This window comes from Anoplopoma fimbria, chromosome 7, assembly GCF_027596085.1.
Source record: "Anoplopoma fimbria isolate UVic2021 breed Golden Eagle Sablefish chromosome 7, Afim_UVic_2022, whole genome shotgun sequence".
In the NCBI taxonomy this organism is placed as follows: domain Eukaryota; kingdom Metazoa; phylum Chordata; class Actinopteri; order Perciformes; family Anoplopomatidae; genus Anoplopoma; species Anoplopoma fimbria.
Window position 1 is genome coordinate 16680880 of NC_072455.1, and position 19804 is coordinate 16700683.

General features: G+C 38.5%; 1 protein-coding gene across 1 annotated transcript; it reads left to right on the forward strand.

The window, feature by feature from the left end:
* Positions 1–9161: 9161 nt before the first annotated feature.
* Positions 9162–18967, forward strand: sepsecs (Sep (O-phosphoserine) tRNA:Sec (selenocysteine) tRNA synthase). The gene is made up of 12 exons (XM_054601688.1): positions 9162–9267; positions 10503–10618; positions 10706–10860; positions 11351–11469; positions 12022–12180; positions 12427–12580; positions 12686–12788; positions 12991–13120; positions 13707–13798; positions 15729–15822; positions 16025–16115; positions 18289–18967. The coding sequence occupies exons 2-12, from the start codon at positions 10505–10507 to the stop codon at positions 18533–18535; spliced, it is 1458 nt and encodes a 485-aa protein (XP_054457663.1). The 5' UTR covers positions 9162–9267; positions 10503–10504; the 3' UTR covers positions 18536–18967.
* Positions 18968–19804: the final 837 nt, after the last annotated feature.

Here is a 19804-nt window from a genome sequence, read left to right on the forward strand (position 1 = left end):
ATTACCTGGAAATAGACACAACAGGAGTCAGACTCATGTCTCTTTGTCCACCATGTAAGGCCCCCCTGGCATGCTTTAAATGCCAAGCCCAGTTTTGTTTTATCAAAACAAATCTAAATGGATCCCTGTTGTGAAATAAAGTGCATTAACAATGTACAGTGGATGATCCGTGAAAAAACTGAACCTTGGGTAAGTAGATGTCCGGCTCTGTGTTAACAACAACAAACAGTTTCTCATCACTGTTCATCGGCCAAATCACGACTCCCAAGGGGCAAAGGGGGCTTCAATTTAAAAAAAGGGCCACTTTCTCAATTTCCACAAACATAGAGCCCTACATAGCTAAGCTTGGAGCTCAACTTCAGGCAGCAGGTCACTCAAGGGAAGCCCTAATTAAAGCCCTTTAAGGGCCCCTGTGGCCTGACGAGTGCATCCCATCAGACATCACGTACATATCCTGGTTAAATATTGGTTCCACAAAAAGGGTAGTTTGAAGTTCAAAGCCAGAAGGGAAAGTATTATGTGGGTGACACTACGAGGGGGTAGAATTTCTGAACATGAAAAGACATGCATCGGATTCCTCAAGGTAAGGTTAATAAAATAGTTATAGTGGTAAGCAAGTCATAGCATTGTTTGTGGTGTTGGTGGTTATAATCCTTAGGGAGAAACAGACACTCTTTTTCTGCTAACTCAACCACTACATGTCCTCATAGCTTGGCCTGTTTCACCCTTAAAGGCTTGGTGAAAGCATCTGAGAGCCAGCATATAAAGCATGTGCTGTACATTCTGTGGTGTGCTACTGGCTGGAGCATATTATATATATATATATATATCAAACTGTCCAAATGAAAGAATACCCAACTTAACACTGCCAACTTTGTATTTCTAGTGAACCTAGTTAGCATAGCTTTCTAACATTGCTAATGCTTTTTTAAAAATGGTATTTCAAGTGCTCAGTCCCCGGCTAATCCTGCACACTCAATGGTGTCTTCATCCCACATCATTTAATAAGGGGGTGTCTAGCTAGCTTTAGCTGTCTCTGTTTATTGACTTCCCAAGCTCTCCAAATATCTCTAATCTTTCCTCAGGCGTGTGTCTCATTCTTCCTGGTATTCCAAGATGTTTTGATGGCAAAACAAAAGAATGCTTCCCCGTACCTTTCCCTGGAAACTTATCTAGCATGTGAACATCAATTGCAGTGAATTGCAGTGTGATGACTAAAGCCCAATCATCACTGAGGTAATTCCCACTTTTAATGTTCACCTAAACAACAAATATATCCTTCATCATCAGCTTTTGCCTAGAGAGGAGTTGTTGCAACCACTGCTCCCATGAAAGATCAAAATCCTGGAGCATTCTCTTTCTTTTTGCTGGATACACAAGACTTTTGACTTTTGGTTTGGAAGACCCAATAATACGCCTACGGTACATCTAATGAAGTCATGTAAGTGTTAGTTTAGCTACAAGTCACAGTTAAGTTTTAGATGGAACCATATACCTTTATTAAAAATTAAATCAAGAAAGGATTAAATTGAAAGTTATATTGTTATTATATTAGTATATACAGTGCTTTTATATGATACATTGTTATTATTATCATTATTATTATTATTACCATCATCATTATTATTATTATTATTATTGTTATTATTATTATTATGTTATTATTTACAACCATATTTTCATAAGTCCATGCTATTAAGAGTTGTGTGTTCCAAAGTACTATTTCCTCTCTGAAGTTAAATTGTGTTTTTAATTTCTGATATTTGCCTCCAGTGTCATGGTTACGTTTCTTGCTTTTAGTTAACAATGAAATATTAATTTCATACTTTTTACAGTCTGTCATGCTTTGCCCCCAGAATGCCACTTAATTGTAAAGTACACACATAGTGAATGTATTACTGTAAATACAAGATACACTTCCTTAATTTGCATGAAGAACATATCAGGTTGAAGTCAATTCAGGTGAATTTAGGAGGAAGGGATTACATTTCGGGAAACACAGGTACTAAAGAAGAGACTATTGTAATGTCCAACTTGACAGCAAGATGATGTCGATATTGTTTTGTAATGTACTGTTATAATGCAGCTCTAACATAAATATATATATATATATATATATATATATATATGAGCTCATCAAGTTGACTGCAAAACAATACAGATTCCTTTAAATTTGTGAGTCAGTGGCAGTTCTGGCAGAGTCTGTGGGGATTTTCCCTCTTTCCGCTCACATTTTATGACCATAGACCAACTTCACTACTTTCTAAGTAATTTGCCAACAGTTAATAAACTCCACATGTTTCTGAGGGCAAGGTTAGTAGCACCGAGGGCGGCTTGTTCGGCGAGTCAGCCTACTATCGGCCAGACTTTGCTCTGTGACTTCATCTGCTCGCTGCTACAGGGTGTGCTTGCATTTGACTCAGCAAAAAGGAAAAACGTCTCAGAGGAGGCTCAAGGCCAAAATCCTGCACACTCACTCAATCCTGTTACAAGCTTGTCTGAGGCGGACTGAGAGAATAGATTCAAAATATCTCAGAGACAGGCGAGTCATCACCAAAAGTGCCCTGTTTGGCTGTTTTTGCGGGATTTATGTGGGGAGTTATTTTTATGAAAAAAAATGGGGGAGGCCTCAGAGGACTTGAGACCATACGATGACTCACAAGAGGGTCGGTGTTGATCTGACTTATAACTGCTGCACATGTGGCTCTGTGATTCAGCTTGTCAATCGCCTGGGAGAGGGTTTTTGTCTGGAACACAGAGAAAATGATGGACAACAATTGCCATAAACACAGTGAAATGCCATTATGACATTTTAAACTGAGTCAGAAACAGTGGAATAACACCAAATAAGGAGAAAACAGAGCAGTCTGTCTAAACCTTTCTCAGCTGACCTTTCAAACTAAGCAATTCTGAAAGGTTCAAATGTCACAACTTCTGTGACATAGTGTCCCCTTAAGTTAAATGTTCCTTCATAGTCATAAGTGTGTGTTTACAGTCTATGTTTCATGTGTTGCTTGCATTTTGTTGAGTCCATCACTTTACAAATTTTTTATTTCTGCATTTTCTTATGATTAATATTTAATCTTGATTCCTAAATATCTGTTTGGTTTTTAGATCAGGCGTGAAAACATCTGTCCTGAAAAAGCCAACTTGTGATATTGGTCAGTCGCATGTTAAGTTAGATCACAACTGTTAGTCTCACCGTTAGTAGCGGTCTCCATGTTATATATCATACTGCTCTGTTGCTAACAGTTCAAAGGAGAGTCATCACCTTAATGGCACTACCTGTTTCAATAAAATCAAAATTCTTAGAACCTACAATTTCTATTTACGACGCGGTAACCATGATAAACAAATGCTTACTGTACGTAATGGAAAGGTTAACCCTGTCAAGTCCTGTAATTTAAAGTATTTGCTCTGTGGGAGTTGACAGGTGTGGCCGGTGTTGACTCCTTCGGAAGTGAGTCATCAATTGCAAAGGTGCTAAAGTCAACTTTAGGATTGTCAAATTGTTTTAAAAGAGAGAATCATGTATTGTTTATCCGCTTATATTCACACGCTTAATATCTACTCACACGGAAATTTGATATGTGCATTTAAAGATTAGATTAAACATTCCAATCAGTGATTTGGAACGTTTCTTTCCCAAAAGTTGAAACTAAGAGAACAGAATTGTCATCAGCGATGTAGTATGTTGTATGCAGAGAAGAACAGTTTTACATTTTAAATTAGAATGAAAAATGACGCTGGGTTTTACAATCTTGAGCATCTGTGGTTAGCAGTATACATATTCTTTACTTAAGTAGTTACACCAGATTCAAAATATAAAAACAGTCTTTTACAAGTAAAAGTCCTGCTCTGAAAGTATAATTTCAGTACAGAAGTATAGCAGTAAAATGTACCTAATTTATTGTAAGTAAGAGTACTTTTTTACTTTCTGCAGGCTTCTAACACTATTAGATTGTTTATATATTGTGTCTGAGTAGCATTTTACTGTTTTACTTTTAGCTACCCTATATGCTAGTTTAATCCAGTTGTTCCCAAACTGGACTCAGTTGCCTCCAAAGGGTCATAAAATCAGAAAAGGTGATTAAACTAAATTGCGATAAACATTTTTCTAACATTTCTCCAATATTTGTTTCTTTTGTGAAATAATGGATAATTGTATCTATTTGAACCTCAAATTTGAATTTAATCATTTGAGAGTTTATAGGGAAAATATGTCTTTGGTGTAGCTGCTAATGACTCAAAGACATGAGTCATGAGAAAGGACCAGCTAGACCTTGCTGTTTTGTAAAGGGTCACAAGCCTAAAAGGTTGAAATCTAGGTTTAATCTTAATTCCATTTTTTGTATGTAAAAAATCCTAATCTAAAAAGTGATTTATAACTAAAGATGTCAATGAAGTGGAGTAAAAAGAGTGGCATATTTTTCTCTGAAATAAAGTAAATGTAATAGTTACTTCCCGTGTTTGCTGGAGGGACACAGATGCTCTTTCTTCTGACTCTTCATGAATCATTGTGTAAATGACTGTATATCTGCTAAGCAATCAGTGGCACGTACAACAGCAACACTGAACATTTTTACTTAGAGGAGCTGCTAAAGCTGCTAAAGAGGTCACTCACGTAAAATGATGTTTCCTGTCCTGGATAGCCATCACTTTCTGGTCTAGACAGCTTTTGAATCATTCTGTGTGATTCACTAATGAAACGCATTCTGCAGTCATGGTTTATTTTATGTGTGGATCAGCAAGTCAGGTTTCCAGTTAACTGGGAATGGGACTTTACCATTTACACATTCATTCACTGGCTGCGGAGGCAAAATAAAACAGGGTACCACCTATTCCTCAGAAGCGATAAACATTCACAAGCACACTCACAGCAATTTGGGGTTCAGTATCAGGACACTTCCACATGTAGACTGCAGGGGCCAGGGAATTAATTGCATTATAATTTATTTTATTTGATAGGGTTAATGAAATTTGACATAGTCACAGGGAGAGTTTATAGTCTATTACTTGTTTTCAACTAATGTCCCTAGTTAGCCCCTAGTTAAATATAGAGCTCTCTATATCATAAAACCACACTGCACTACAAATATTGGCACACAATTAAATACACATCACACAAAACACCATACAGATACACTAATACACCTTTGTAAGTGACAGGACAGTAGGCCTACTTCATGGAAGTCACCCATTTAGTCAATAAATAGAAGTAGAAGCAGTGTTTCTGTATTTATGAAAATAAATACCAATTTGAGGCTCTGGCCATATGTATTTATAATATCTGTGTAGGGAATTAAACAACAGTTTCTCCAGTGATCATTTAAATGAACTCCTATGGTGTAATGTGCCCTGATAGTGATGTCTAAATAGCACCCTTGTAGACTACAAGACACATGTGGCACAGGCTTTGTTTTTTACATTTTTCAAACGTATTTCATCTTTTACTACAGAATTACTTGGGATCTTCATCGGTCCAAACAGGTTTGGACGGATTTCATCGGTCCAAACAGGTTTGGACATTTCTGCAGTCTCTCTCTCTCTCTCTCTCTCTCTCTCTCTCTCTCTCTCTCTCTCTCTCCTCGAAAGGATGCCCCCCCCCCCCTCCCCTTCAAATTTGGCCAACTAGATCCCTCGTCAGCACCCAAAGGTGCAGTAAGCCACGCCACGGCACAGCTGCACGGCCAAACCCCAAACACACCTCCTGTACTGTGAACTGCCACAGCACATCCACCCAGCACCGTCAGTAAGCTCAGCCTCTGTACAGAAGTAGGCGGTGGAGGGCAGACTTATCTCCTCAACCCTCAGCCTACTTTTTACACAGACACATGGATCTGAGGGAGCGACCGAGGGAGAGCTGGGTAAAAACACACACTGCAACAGGTAAGTGTGAGGATAAACGGAGGAAAAGACCTACAATTATTTTTGTTCACATCCACTAAATATGTTTGTTTTTCCTCGCTACTTTTGCATTTTCACTTTCTTTTTTCGCCTATTTCGAAGTTATGGTGGAGTCATACTTTTTAATGTGATCCTGGGACCAAACATAATATTATGACTCTGGACTATATATCCTTGTTTGTGAAGTTATTCTAAGGTATTTTATGACGCACAGACCTGCTGGATCAACGTGGCTCTGTTTGTCTCCTTGTTTCGGTCACTTTACGCTTCACGAGTGTAAAATGTCTTCAGTGTGAGCGTTTGTCATCCCGGCGCTCCTGAGTGGACTTTACCATCCGACCTCTATTTAAACATGGGTCCAGGAAGGAAGGCAAGATGTTGGCATAGCTGATGAGTTGAAAGCCCTGCTATGCCATCAAATTGCCATCTTTCTCTACCCTTTGCAGCAGATCCACATCTATACCTGGTTCCATTGAGACATTTTTTTCCTCCAGAAAGTCTATTTTCCCTTGTTCTTTGTAGTGGATTCATGTATGCTTGAATTGTGGCCGTTTGGAATCCTGTCCTTATATGATACATGCAAAGATCAGTTATATTGTCTTTAGGTATAACACTTGTATATAACTTTAAAGTAATCTGCCTCTGTGTGTGGAAAAATGTAGGGTTTTGTGTCACTGGGGCTGTGGGCTACTACAGGATTACAGTACTGTCAGGCTCATTACAAAATATAAAAAACATGTAAGCAGTCCTAACAAATACATTGTTGAATCTGTGTGTGAGTGATCATTTTTTTGGCTTTTTCTCATATGTTTTGGGACTAATTCAATATAAAAAAAAATCTTATTTTCATTGTGTTGTCTAAATTAATTATTTTTAAAAATATATATTTTTCAGATGCAGATATATCAGCTTAACACTAAATGTAACACTAATTCATTTTTTTGCTTACATGAAATATTGTGATATTGTAACTTTTATTTAATTTCAGCCAGACTGTCCAGCTATATTTTCGACATATGTTGCTTTACCATAATTATAACAGAATCAGGCAAACTGTGAGAAGGCTAAATGCTGCTACTGTGAAGAATAAGAACATGTTTGAGGGTTAAATACAAGCCAACCCCCTTATCCAGTGGTGGAAAGTAGCCTAACTAAGTACAATTACTCAAAAACTGTGTTTAAGTGCAACTTTCAGCTACAGGTACTTTTCTTGAGTATTTCCATTTGATGCTACTTTCTTATCCACTGCATGTCAGGGAGAAATATTGCGCTTTTTGGTACACTCCATTTTTATTTTTGATAATTAAAAAAACAACTTGTTTAAAATATTTTTTAAACAATTTGTATATTTAGAACATATGATACATTGTTATAGATGGATGTACCCAGCAGTATATACGATCAGTTAAATGTGCTCTAGATTGACCATTAAAAAGCTGCACACACATACAAGTTATATGAATCCAGCTATGTATTAAATATTGTATGACCCGGAAAAGGAGTCATTCTGCATAATGTTCACTTTTACTTTCAAAACTTTAAATACATTTTGGTTAAAGCATTTATAATTATAATAATAATAATAATAACTTTATTTATATAGCACCTTTTAATAACAGGGTTTAAAAAGTGCTTCGACAGACAAGGCAGCAAAACAGTACAATAGATGAAACATTAAAAACAATGGATAGGATAAAACTAAACTAAGAAATAAAATGAAATAACAAGTGAGAATCATTTAAATTAATAAAATGAAATAGATAAACATAAAATAGTATATGAAAATAAGATAAGATAGTAAAACCAAATAAACGAAACATAAAGCGACGACATCACATAAAAGCCATTCTGTAAAAGTGTGTTTTAAGAAGTGATTTAAAAGAGATTACTAATTTTGCAAGCCTTATTTACTCAGGCAGGTCGTTACATTTTTTCCAGGTCAGGGTGAGAGAGGATTGGTTTTATTTTGGAGTGAGTTTTATGGAGTTTTATTGTTACATAGGACATTTTTTTGCTACTTTTACTTAAGTTAAAATTGATATATTCCACCAGTACCCATGCACCATTGCCCATGTAAAGCCACACTATGGAAGTGCATTATTGTTGGTCCTCATACTATCAACCCTGTAAATGATGTAGGTTTGCAATTGTTCTCATATCCTGCAAATAATTCGAATACATTTGATCATAGAGTTTAAATGATGATATAATGTTGTATGTGTTTCTGAAGGCTTGGCAATATCAAGTGTGTATATGTACGTGGTAGTGCAATTAAATGCTATGTTTATTCATTCTCAATTAACTTATTAATAAAAACATAACTGTTTTTAAATATCAGCTAATTAATGTCTGTACAGTTCTGTTTTTTTTCTTTCAGTACACTATATATTTCTTTATTTATATATTAGATTTTTTTATTGTTTTGTTCCTTTCTGCCATTGGTTTCTGGTGAAATATAAAGAATGTTTTTCGTGATTTTTTTTAAAAATTTTTAATTAAAGCAATACAGTTTTCCTTTACTTAAAAAAAATAATTAAAATTAAAACTAGTTAATCAAAGAGATAAAACTTTCCTTTAAAGTAAATGGTGAATTTTAAACTGACTGGCTAACCCATCTATACAAGGATATTATCATGGACACTGAAAACAGTCACTGATGGTCCCATGAACAGATCTCCTAGATCATGGGACTTTTTGCCGTTATTTTTCAGGAATCATGGCTGAATCATGGTTGAGCAGAAGGATTCGTGGTTATGAATTAATCAAACCCTTGAAGTGACCATTATTATTAACTTATTTATAGTAATCTATGTGTGCACTACAAGGCGAGGCAGGATTAATGCCACTGTGCTCATGCAGAATAACACTACTGCTTTAGTCAACTATTTGATGAATTTGAGAAGTTTATGAAACCCGAGTTTTGCCCAACTGTGTGGTTACTGTTTTATTGGAATGGAAGACAATCTATAAGGAGTGGCAGCAGCACTGGGGTCAGGAGAGACATTTAAATTCAATTTAAAATAGTGTTTTTTGTTAGAAATGGGGGTGGAAATAGAAAATAGGAGGGGAATGATGAAAACTTTAGGGCTCACAGTAGCAGGGTACTAGATAACATAGATAACATGATTTAGGAAGCGTCTGACAAACCGGACCCTGTAGGAGTTAACTACCTCCAGCAGGTGGCGGTAACGCCGGAGCTGCCGTTAAACCCTACAGAAGAAGAAGAAGAAGAAGAAGAAGAAGAAGACGACGTTCGCTGACGCTCATCGCTGCTTCCTCCTCCTGTCCGCTCTCATGACAGTTTGTTTGGAGGCGGGTTGACGGTACGAAACACGGAGAGTCTCACAGGAAAGCTGTGAGGTAAGAATATATATGAATTAATATTAATATATTATTATTTATGGTCTCCTGGCTTGCAACGAACTGGGTAGAAATGTAGCTTTTCTATTACCCCTCTGCCCTGCTTTTCTGGTGCAGTAATGCAGACCATTATTTACCCCAATACATGTTGATGTTTCCACAATGTTCATGTTCATTCACTCTACAGACATGTTTTTATTATGGGTATGTCGTGACTGATAGAGCTGTGTATTATTGGACTTTCATAAGGTCGGGGGAACTCATAATAATCTGATGGAAAAAATATGTCTGTGAAAAAAAAGTGTTTAAAGTCCAAGCTTCAGAGGCCAAGATGTCCTGAGTTTTGTGTTTAACACCAAAAGCACTGGGTCTGATATTTCCCATCATGCATGCAACCAAAAACACCTTTCTTTTAGACCCCCCACCCCATTGCTGGCAAACACCCATATCATTAAATATTGGTAACCCTGACTTGTTGTAACAAATAGTCTACAAGCCCAAACTAAGCTTACCATTAATGACAGAGGTTCATCAAGAGCCACAGGAGACATTACACAACTATTTTCATTGAGTAATGAAAACTCCTCATGACCAGGCAACTGACATGACAGTCGTTGATTATATAGTAAACCCGTTTATGAACCATCTAATGAATTTGTCAGTGTGCTCTTTGTGTGACTTTTAAAATAGAAAATGTGCACAAAATGATCACCAGTATTGTTCTTTCGGACAAAAGTAGAGCCTGATGGATGCGAGATCCGTTAGGTAAATATCAAAACTAATATTTAGGAGTTTGAAACAAATGTGATAATAATATATCTGCTGAAATATTTTTTACACAAACAAATAACCTAAACATCCTCATAAGGTTCTTTTGAATTTGTTAAATAATTATCAACACATTTTACACTGAGTTGGACATTTTCACCTGAAAAATAAGCTTCCAGGTTTCTCTTTCTATCTTTGCTATTTTGGTACAACAATTTCTTACTTACAGGGCAACATATATGCCAATATCCTTGATGAGATAAAATCTGGCTATACTGAAGAGAGGAGAGGCAGATATCGGAGATGATTTTATATAATTAATCAATATAATATAATTTATGTGTTAGTCTTATATTCTAAAGATACACACTGTGAGCACAATTAAGTTAAGTATTTTTGTTTGAAATATTCCCACATGTGCCTGAGAGTTGGCAGCTTATGTTAACATGAAGCTGTTTCTTTCTCAGAGATGAACAGTGAAAACTTCAGCCTGAGTGAGAAGATAGTGTCAACATCTTACGTTCGACAGGGGAGCCAGGCACGCCGCAGCCATGAGCAGCTCATTAGACACTTACTGGAGCAGGTAAATGTCTACAGCTGCCCTCATGTTTCCTCAAGGTCACTGCAGTCACTGTAGATTCATCCACTTGGCATGTTGGTTATGTTGCAGGGTAAGTGTCCGGAGGAGGGGTGGAGTGAGAGCACCATAGAGCTCTTCCTGAATGAGCTGGCTGTGATGGACAGCAATAACTTCCTCGGCAACTGTGGTGTGGGAGAGAGGGAGGGCCGGGTGGCATCCAGCCTCGTGGCAAGACGACATTACAGGTTAAAGTTTAAAAATCATTAACGTTTGACTGGAGTCACTCTGTATAACACTTTTTTTTTTTGATCAAGCAAACAACCTAACTATAGCAAAAGCTACATTTTTTATCAGTCAGGTTTTATAGATTACGAGCCACACAACATTGGAGCCCGATCAATATTGATATTTGAGAGTTAATAAAATCTGATAACGATATACATCAGTTGTTTCTTAAAATAAGCATTTTTGATAAGGATCCCATAAATGTGGTCATTGTTAATTGTTACCAATTAATGTATTTAAGTGTGAAAGTGTGGAACAAAAATCTTAAATCAAGGTCCCTGTACTAGCTTACCAGCCAACTTAAACATTGAAACTGATTTACCTATGATGAAAAACTTGCTCTAGCCAAACAAATCTTCACTAGTGACCTGTGAAATACTATATTTGGATGCTACAAATTAAGAAAGTTGTTTTACAGTTTCTGTTTTGACATCCAGCTGTTTTATGCAGGTTGATCCATGGCATAGGTCGGTCAGGTGACATTGCTGCTATTCAGCCTAAAGCTGCAGGATCCAGTCTGCTTAACAAGCTGACCAATTCAGTGGTGTTGGACATCTTAAAGCTCTCAGGTGTGTATATCTTATCATACAAACTAAAGAACATTCAATATTTGTGCCAATTAATGTCATTTTTCTTACTTTTTAGCCACTGAACAGTTGATGTGCTTTGACTAGAAATAAGAATGGTAATCCGAAGGGGCCCCTCGAGCCCTTAAATCTTGCACTTCCATAAAGTTGGGGGATTCCCAGGAGACATATTCCAAAATAAAAGAAATTGATGCAGCAGAGTCAGATATATTCATACTTTAAGTCCCTGGTATTGGTCAGGTTCCACAAAGAAGGGATCCTACATTTCCCTTAATGCAACTCAGTGGCATCTTTCATTAGATCATTTGTAATGTCGACTACATTTTAAGTCTTAAATCCAAGCTGTGATAACTCTGATGACATCACCAGGGTTATTTATTCAAACCTTGGAAAGCTCCTTATTGAGCCACAGAAACCGATGTTTTCACAGGCTGCGTATCAGTATGGTGATAAGTGAACTGAAATTTATGTTTAAAACTGGTGACGTGTCTAAATTAAAATTATAAATGCACGGTATGTCTACCTCGATAACAGGTGTCCGGAGTGTGGCAAGCTGCTTTGTGGTTCCCATGGCAACAGGAATGAGCTTGACTCTGTGCTTCCTGACCCTTCGTCATCGACGACCCAAGGCCCGCTACATCATTTGGCCTCGCATCGACCAGAAGTCCTGTTTCAAAGCCATGATCACAGCAGGTGATGATGACAGCAATTGCCTGTCAACCTTACATTTTGTTCACAGACTACATTGTTGTTAGAAATATGGCAGCAGGTTGAAGTCCTTATTATGCGATGACAGACTAAATCTTTGCACTTTTTGTTGTCATTTTCACCCCTTATGCTAGGTAGAAGTGTGCTCATTTCTCACAGACACACACACACACACACAATTACACTTGAGGGCTTTCGCTGTCTCTTGATCATGTCTGACTGTTTCAACAGGCTTTGAACCCGTGGTGGTGGAGAATATTCTTGAGGGTGATGAGTTGCGGACAGACTTGGAAGCAGTTGAGTGCAAGATCAAAGAGCTTGGAGCTGAGAACATCCTGTGTCTTCATTCCACAACCTCCTGCTTTGCCCCGCGTGTCCCCGACAGGTAATATAAGTTTCCATTCACCCCTTGAGAAATGTTCTAGATGTTACAGTAGTAGTGATTTATAAATACCAGTAAGGATACGTCAGTAATTATCTTGTCTTACAGGCTTGAGGAACTGGCTGCTTTGTGTGCCAAACATAATATTCCCCACATAGTAAACAATGCATACGGCGTACAGTCGTCCAAATGCATGCACCTTATACAACAGGTTAGTACCTCTTATCCTCAATCCATCTCTCATTTGTCAAGCGCTAGAACACTTTGTGCTTGTCTTTACTTGGATTTGAATCGGAGCTCACCTCTGAAAAGACATTGTGTGATCTGTAAGCGTCCTCTCTGTCATCATGCACTGTACTCATTTGTTGCAGACGTGGCGGTTGCTTAATTTTTTCATGACGGTCTTTCATCAGGGGGCTCGTGTTGGGAGAATCGATGCCTTTGTCCAGAGCTTGGACAAGAACTTTATGGTTCCAGTAGGTGGTGCCATTATCGCAGGTTTTGATGAGTCCTTCATACAGGAGATAAGCAAAATGTACCCAGGTGAGTATTAACAATACTGTGGCTGAGCTACATAAAGTGAAATTATGTAGGTAATTGATTTGAATAATAAATAAGTGGATGTGTATTTCATTCGGTTTTTGTTTCTTTTTCTTTTTACTGTATCTTGTTTTATTTTATTATATTATTATTATCTCTTAAATATCTAGCACATTTACATCTACAACAGTTAAAATATGATAAGTAATATATAAGTAAACTAAAATAAGAATCTGACCAGTTATTCCATGACAGATTGTGCTTTTTTACGTTTAGTGCTACAATTGCATTTCGGTCAGAGATTTTATGTCACTCCCTAGTGTCTTGGCTCATCATGGCTATACAGTTTCAGTTTTAATTATTTTGAGCCGGACTCATGCAGACAGTTAGAGAAAACTGATACCTGGTCTGCCATAAAGACATACATGTGATGCTTCACCTTCACAGCTACTGATGCTTCTTTTCTTGTTGAAAGGTTCATGTTAGGATTGGGTTTGTATACTTATAATTAGGTGTGTTTGCACACTGCCAACTTGGTGTAGTTCCTATTGCCGCTTAACCAATTTACTTGTTGGGTTTATTTGTCCAGGTCGAGCATCGGCTTCACCTTCCCTTGACGTCCTCATTACCCTTCTCACCCTGGGAGCCAGCGGCTACAAGAAACTCCTAACAGAAAGAAAGGTGAGAGCATGCACACATCACCTTATATTGCAATATATAGTTTGTCACATGCTTCAGGTAGGGTTTGATATCTGCAGGATGCTTCCAAATGAAAAGAACGACATGGATGGGTTTAAAAACACTGCGGCAATGTGAATGTTTCTATGCGTGCTGTGTCAACATCTTTCCCCTGAGGACTGAAAAGGACAGCTTACATAAGTTGTATTGAATTGCAGTAGATCGTGTGTGTGTGTGTGTGTTGTGTGTGTGTGTGTGTGTGTGTGTGTGTGTGTGTGTGTGTGTGTGTGTGTGTGTGTGTGTGTGTGTGTGTGTGTGCGTGTGCGTGTGTGTGCGTGTGGCTCTTTCCCTGCATTCTGACTGAGGAAAGAGACTTTTAACTGCTCAGTGAGCAATGAGCTTTGTAGAGGGTGGGAGTATGCTATAGGAAGATAAAATTGATCCAGAAGTTTTAGAAAACATCCCCTGGTGGCTCCCTGGTTTAAAGCAGACTTACTCACAATGCAGCATCCCCCTCTTCAAATGGAAGGCACTGCAGCATTCTCACACCTCCAAACTGCTCTACCATAAATGCACTGTATATGTACTGGACTATATCTAATTTTCTGACATGCTCTATCGTAGAATCCCTCAAGAATACATTGCGTAATTACAACCTTGAACTAAACCCAATAATTGCATACTCCGGGACGGCATACAATACCCATAATGTGATCTGCGTGAAACCGACTCTGTAGCAGAAATATACATCTAGGAAATACCTCTGGCCTCTCGCATGAACCGAACCCATCAAGGCTTATTGATTTCTCTTGGTCTACATTATGCATAATTAATGTACAGGACCGGTTTTCCATGGTGTCTGCGGATCTGAGTGATTTCCTCACATCCCCCCACAGGGGTCAAAAGCTTTAAATAATTCAGACATTTCATCTTTTGAGATTCATTTACAGCCTCATGTAACCATTTATTTATTTATTTCGATATTGCAAAGAGCCAGAGTGTTTTTCTTTTTGGTTGATAAGGGGTTCAGTCATCACACACACGCACTTATTGTATGCAGAGTCGTAGCCGTGCACTCTCTCCACCACTTGCACCCCTCCTCTCCAGGGACAATCAAGTCACCCATTGTTATTAGAGAACAAGAGACACTTGGAGACACTTGACATCATTGGAAGGCTGTTTGTGTTTGACTCATGACAGAGAAAATATTTTCCTTCTTGATGTTTTCGAATGAGGAAAGCATGAGTCAGCAGAGTACGCAGTAGACACACACACACACACACACACACACACACACACACACACACACACACAGCAGATCCTGTAATGTGCGATGCTCCACTTGGGAATCTGGTGCTGGTAGCCAGCGACAAAAACACAGCTTTTTTTTTTATTGTTTAGCAACATCCCTGCCTGGCCTGTTCTCACATCTGTGTACATTGGCCTTATTCAGTGAACTAACACACTTCATCATTCATTCATTCATTCATTCATTCATTTTCCGTAACCTGCTTATCCAGTTCGCTTCTTCATCATATTTTAAACATGTTGATAAATAAATCTCTGGATAAAAGCCTGTGTTGCTCCTCTCCTGCCTCTCTAATTGATCCCAGAGGTGAATGAGTGCCTTCGGTGAAGGTCCTGGCCAGCGAGGGACAGAAAGGGGAAACATTGCTTGTGCTGAAAGCTTGGAAGGGAAACGCACACAGTCAGGCAAATGAGTAAAAGGGGGAAGGGAGGGGGGTTGGACGTGGACTGGTCTGCTTGCAGTCAGATTTGCCTAATAAGCAAAAAGAGCCAAGGCTGCTGCTGCTAAAATAACACCGTGGCAGAGTATGAAAGGAGGATTGTGCTACTATTTATAGTTTCACATGGCCCGCTCCCTGTAGTTCTGTCTTTCCATGCCTCTTCTCTGTGTCTACATGTCCTGCAGGAGATTTATTTGTTCCTGGCCCAGGAGCTGAAGAGTCTAGCCTCTGCACATGGGGAGAGATTGCTTCACACCCCACATAACCCCATTTCACTGGGTAAGCTCAATTAACTGGCTTTAGACCAGCAATTCTGCAGACTGTATATTCTGTCAATGTATTTTGGTTTATTTTGGGGGCTTTTTGAGTGGGGAATGCTACATTTCTGACCCTATATTTGCACACGTCTTCAATCCTGAATACTTCATTTAATCAGTTGTGTGTATTTGTGTTCATTGGGTTTGGCTCCTCTCTCCTCCAGCCATGTCTCTGGATGGTCTCCAGGCCGAGAGCAACAAGGCGGTGACTCAGCTGGGCTCCATGTTGTTCACCCGGCAAGTGTCAGGAGCCAGGTATGAAAACTTTAAAATGGGCATGGCCACAATCTGGCCTGGAAATGGGAACATGAGCTGTGTGTTGCCAAACAAAATGGCCAGAGGAAGTCAGCAATCAGCCAGATGGATCTGCTGTGTCTGGTGGAGAGGAAACTACTTTGGATGATTAGACTTCCCATCCCATCAGGGCCACGTCCCAATTTATTGACATGTTTCCATTACGACCCACAGAGCGGTGTTGTGTCCACCGGGACGGCGACACAAACAGTCAGAGCCATGTTCTCGCTCCCACTGGTAGTGCTTTTTCTGAGAGGGAGGGAGGGGGTCAATCCTTTATTGTTGCCTTCTGCCTCATGGCTGCAAAAAGTATCAACATGCTTTTTGTCATTTCCATTTTCCATTTTCCCCTTCAATGGTTTATGACCAAGCATGGGAGCCCATCTAAATATTTTAAATCCCCCAAATGAATGATTTATTTGGGTCATTATGTCATACTTGTGTCGTGTTTTTGTTTTAATGCACTTATGGCTCAATTGCATTAAAAAAACATCAAATAGCTTCCACACTTCCATCCTCCCTGATTCCTTCAGTGAGGATGTGAACGTTTTTCTCATGGCCAGAGTGCAGAGCTTACTCAAATCTTTTCTCCTTGTATCGCAGTAGCATACGTAATGAGATGCATTGACTTTTGAGATTTATGCTTCGATGACGCATCTTATGATTTATTGCAGGATATAATGCAGATTTATTTTACGTAGTATTTTCAGTGCGTGAGAGGCAGCTGGCTTATTTCACATCAACAATGTGCTATTCAACATATTATAAGAGATCCACATCTCATTACAATCCTTTTTTCTATCACAATGGATGCTCTCATGCATGGTCCCTAATAGCTAGTCAGTAATTCTTTTCAGATTAAAGTGAGTTTTAACTGTGCTGAGCGTGGGGGAAACCCTGCCAAGTTTCAGCAGCATACGTACCGTTTACAGTATTGCAGAGTTTGACCCTTTGACACCAACTGCAGCTTAAACGTGTTTCTTGCTTGAAATATCTTCCTCTGAAACACTTTCAGGTTGCAGTACGTTGAGAATACAACACTGCCTCATGTCTGTCATTTATGGTTTATCTGTTTTTTTTTCATTTGTTATATCATTCAAGGTTCTAAAGGAATTTACTTCTAGAATGAAGCTGAAGAACAACTAGCAACAGCTGACTTAAAAGTTAAACCTTTCTTGTAAGGATCTTTGTGCTCAAATGACACAATAATTCAAATGCTAACTGCTAATGTTTACCTGACCAGATCAGATGCCAGCAAATCGGACCAACTATATATATATATATATATATATATATATATATATATATATATGATATCCATTACACAAAACTTGATCTTTAAAACTCCGTAATCAATATTAACAATGCAGTTGTGATGGCTTTCAACTCTTTGTTTTGGTTCTCCGGTTTACTGTCACTACTCTCATTGTGCTTGCATTGAGATAAAAAGCTCTAAAAACCCACTGTACACCATAAAACAGACAAAGTTAGTGACAAGTAGCTGATGAAAAAAGTGGAGCCCTTATCAGCTAAAGAGCCATTCATTCCCAGAGGAGACAAAAACAGAGCTAAAAGGAGAGTGAATACTGGACTTACATTTGTCAGGAGTGCTCATTTTGCACATCTGCTAGATGTGTTAAAAAATTGTTTGGTTCACCATATTACAAATTAAACACAGAAATTGTCAGAACACAGTTCTTACTTTGAAATTCACATTCCATATGACATGAGGAATAGCATGTTCTGTATAAGTGAGGAATGATCTATGACTAAATTATTATAAGTACCGCTTTTAAGTATAAAATAGGTATTTTAAGTATGGTTAAAGAGGCCCAGAGTTGTGGGCTAGGGGGATGTTATTGAAAAGCTATGGTACATCACTAATTAGACTAGAGGTCTTTTTTTCTAATGCTTAGTTAAGTTTAGTTTGATAAATATTTTAATAGAATGACTAGGGTACTGTCTCATTACAGATTAACAGATCTACACTCTTACACTTAAAATGTTGTTGAAATGATAGTACTTGTTTTTCAAGTGAAAAGCTTAAACTTTAGCCATGTCATAGTGGTTGTTTTCTATGCTGAAATAATCCGTATTTGACCACATTGTCTCTGTTTTTCACCTATGTTTGTAGGGTAATACCGCTGGGTAAGGACCAGACTATAAGTGGACACAGGTTCCGCGGCTTTATGTCCCACTCTGAGGCGTACCCCTGTCCCTACCTTAATGCTGCCTCAGCTGTGGGCATCGCTCGGGAGGATGTGACACTGTGCATCAAAAGGCTTGACAAGTGCCTGAAGACCCTGAAGAAAGAGGGAAATGCTGCGAAAAGTAGTTCCCCGGCAGTCCCATCGTGCCAGGGGGACACTACTGGAGAATGACTGACTGAGCTGAAATAAGAACACTTTTAACAGGCAAAGTAGACAAAGTTATTTCTACTGCACTTGCTTCTTACCATCATTTGAACTGTGTGTGTGTGTGTTTGGAATGGCTCTTGCTGATGGATTATTAATCCAGATATTGTAATAAGGTCAAAGCATTGAAGCTCAGCCAGGAACAGCTGGCGATGAAACTGTGTGCAGGTGTTCATTACAAACCCAAATGACAAACTTTGATGTCACTGATTAATTCTCTACTCTGTGAAGGCTTGTCAGTACCTAATGTTAGGACAGAAGCTGCATACAAATGCATCTTGGGAGCATTGTGTTGCTCACCACTGATCTAAAGTTAGACCAAAGCATCTGCAAACACTTGCATTGTTGTCTGTATATGTTGTTAATTGTGAATTTTGGACTCAAAATAGATTAAGTATAAACCATGTAATATGGCCTTTGCTTCCAGTGTGTCATTTCTCTTAATTAAACCTTATCTAATATCTTACCTAATCTTTAGCCTGCACAGTGCAGTCATGGGATGAAATGTACAAGAAAGTAGCCAGTCTTGCAGTTTCTAAACAATGCTGGAATACTAGTAATTGTTATTCCCTTACTAATGTTAGGCAGACACATAGTTGTGCATACTTCTTGTACTTCTTGTGCTGGGAATACATTAGGCTGCTTTTCCACTCATTGATATGTGAAACATTATAGCTGTATGATGTAGTATGTTGTGCCATGTCCTTTGCAGTGTGTTGTAATGTGATACGAAAGCCGTTGAGCCATTATCTCCATTTGAAGCCAGTGTATTGGATTAGCTCATTTACTTTCAGGCTGTGGAACCGATCACAAGGTTAACATAATCAATTAAGTATGCCAAATATAGATCAGTCCTGTGTTTAGTAAAGGAAATGTTTACTGAACCTGTACTGTGTATAGCATTAACTATTTAAGAGATATGTAGTTAACTGTGAGGCTGTATTTTACTGTTCCACAGTGAAGGATGGATTTGTGTTTCAGTCAGAACTTCACTAGGGGAATCAATCTTTAATCAGGTTTTCTTCTTGGTCTTATTCCCTGCTGCTCTCCAATCTCACTCATTTGAAAGCAGAGCAGGTAGTCCCCTGAGGCAAAAAAAAAATAGACTCCTTCTAAAGCCTCACTGATTGAAGACTAATCTATATTTCGATACTGCACTGTTGTTCCAGGTTCTTCCCGTACCCTCCCCTTCATCGGCTGTGGATTATCAAGGTTGATTGTTGTTTGAAAAAGCTT

What these genes read in the sequence shown, in the direction of transcription:
- sepsecs (XM_054601688.1), top strand. Translation starts at nt 10,505, where the DNA reads ATGAACAGTGAAAACTTCAGCCTGAGTGAGAAGATAGTGTCAACATCT. An exon ending in GCCCCGCGTGTCCCCGACAG is followed by an intron (nt 12,581 to 12,685) that starts GTAATATAAGTT and finishes CTTGTCTTACAG; the next exon opens with GCTTGAGGAACTGGCTGCTT. An exon ending in GCATGCACCTTATACAACAG is followed by an intron (nt 12,789 to 12,990) that starts GTTAGTACCTCT and finishes GTCTTTCATCAG; the next exon opens with GGGGCTCGTGTTGGGAGAAT.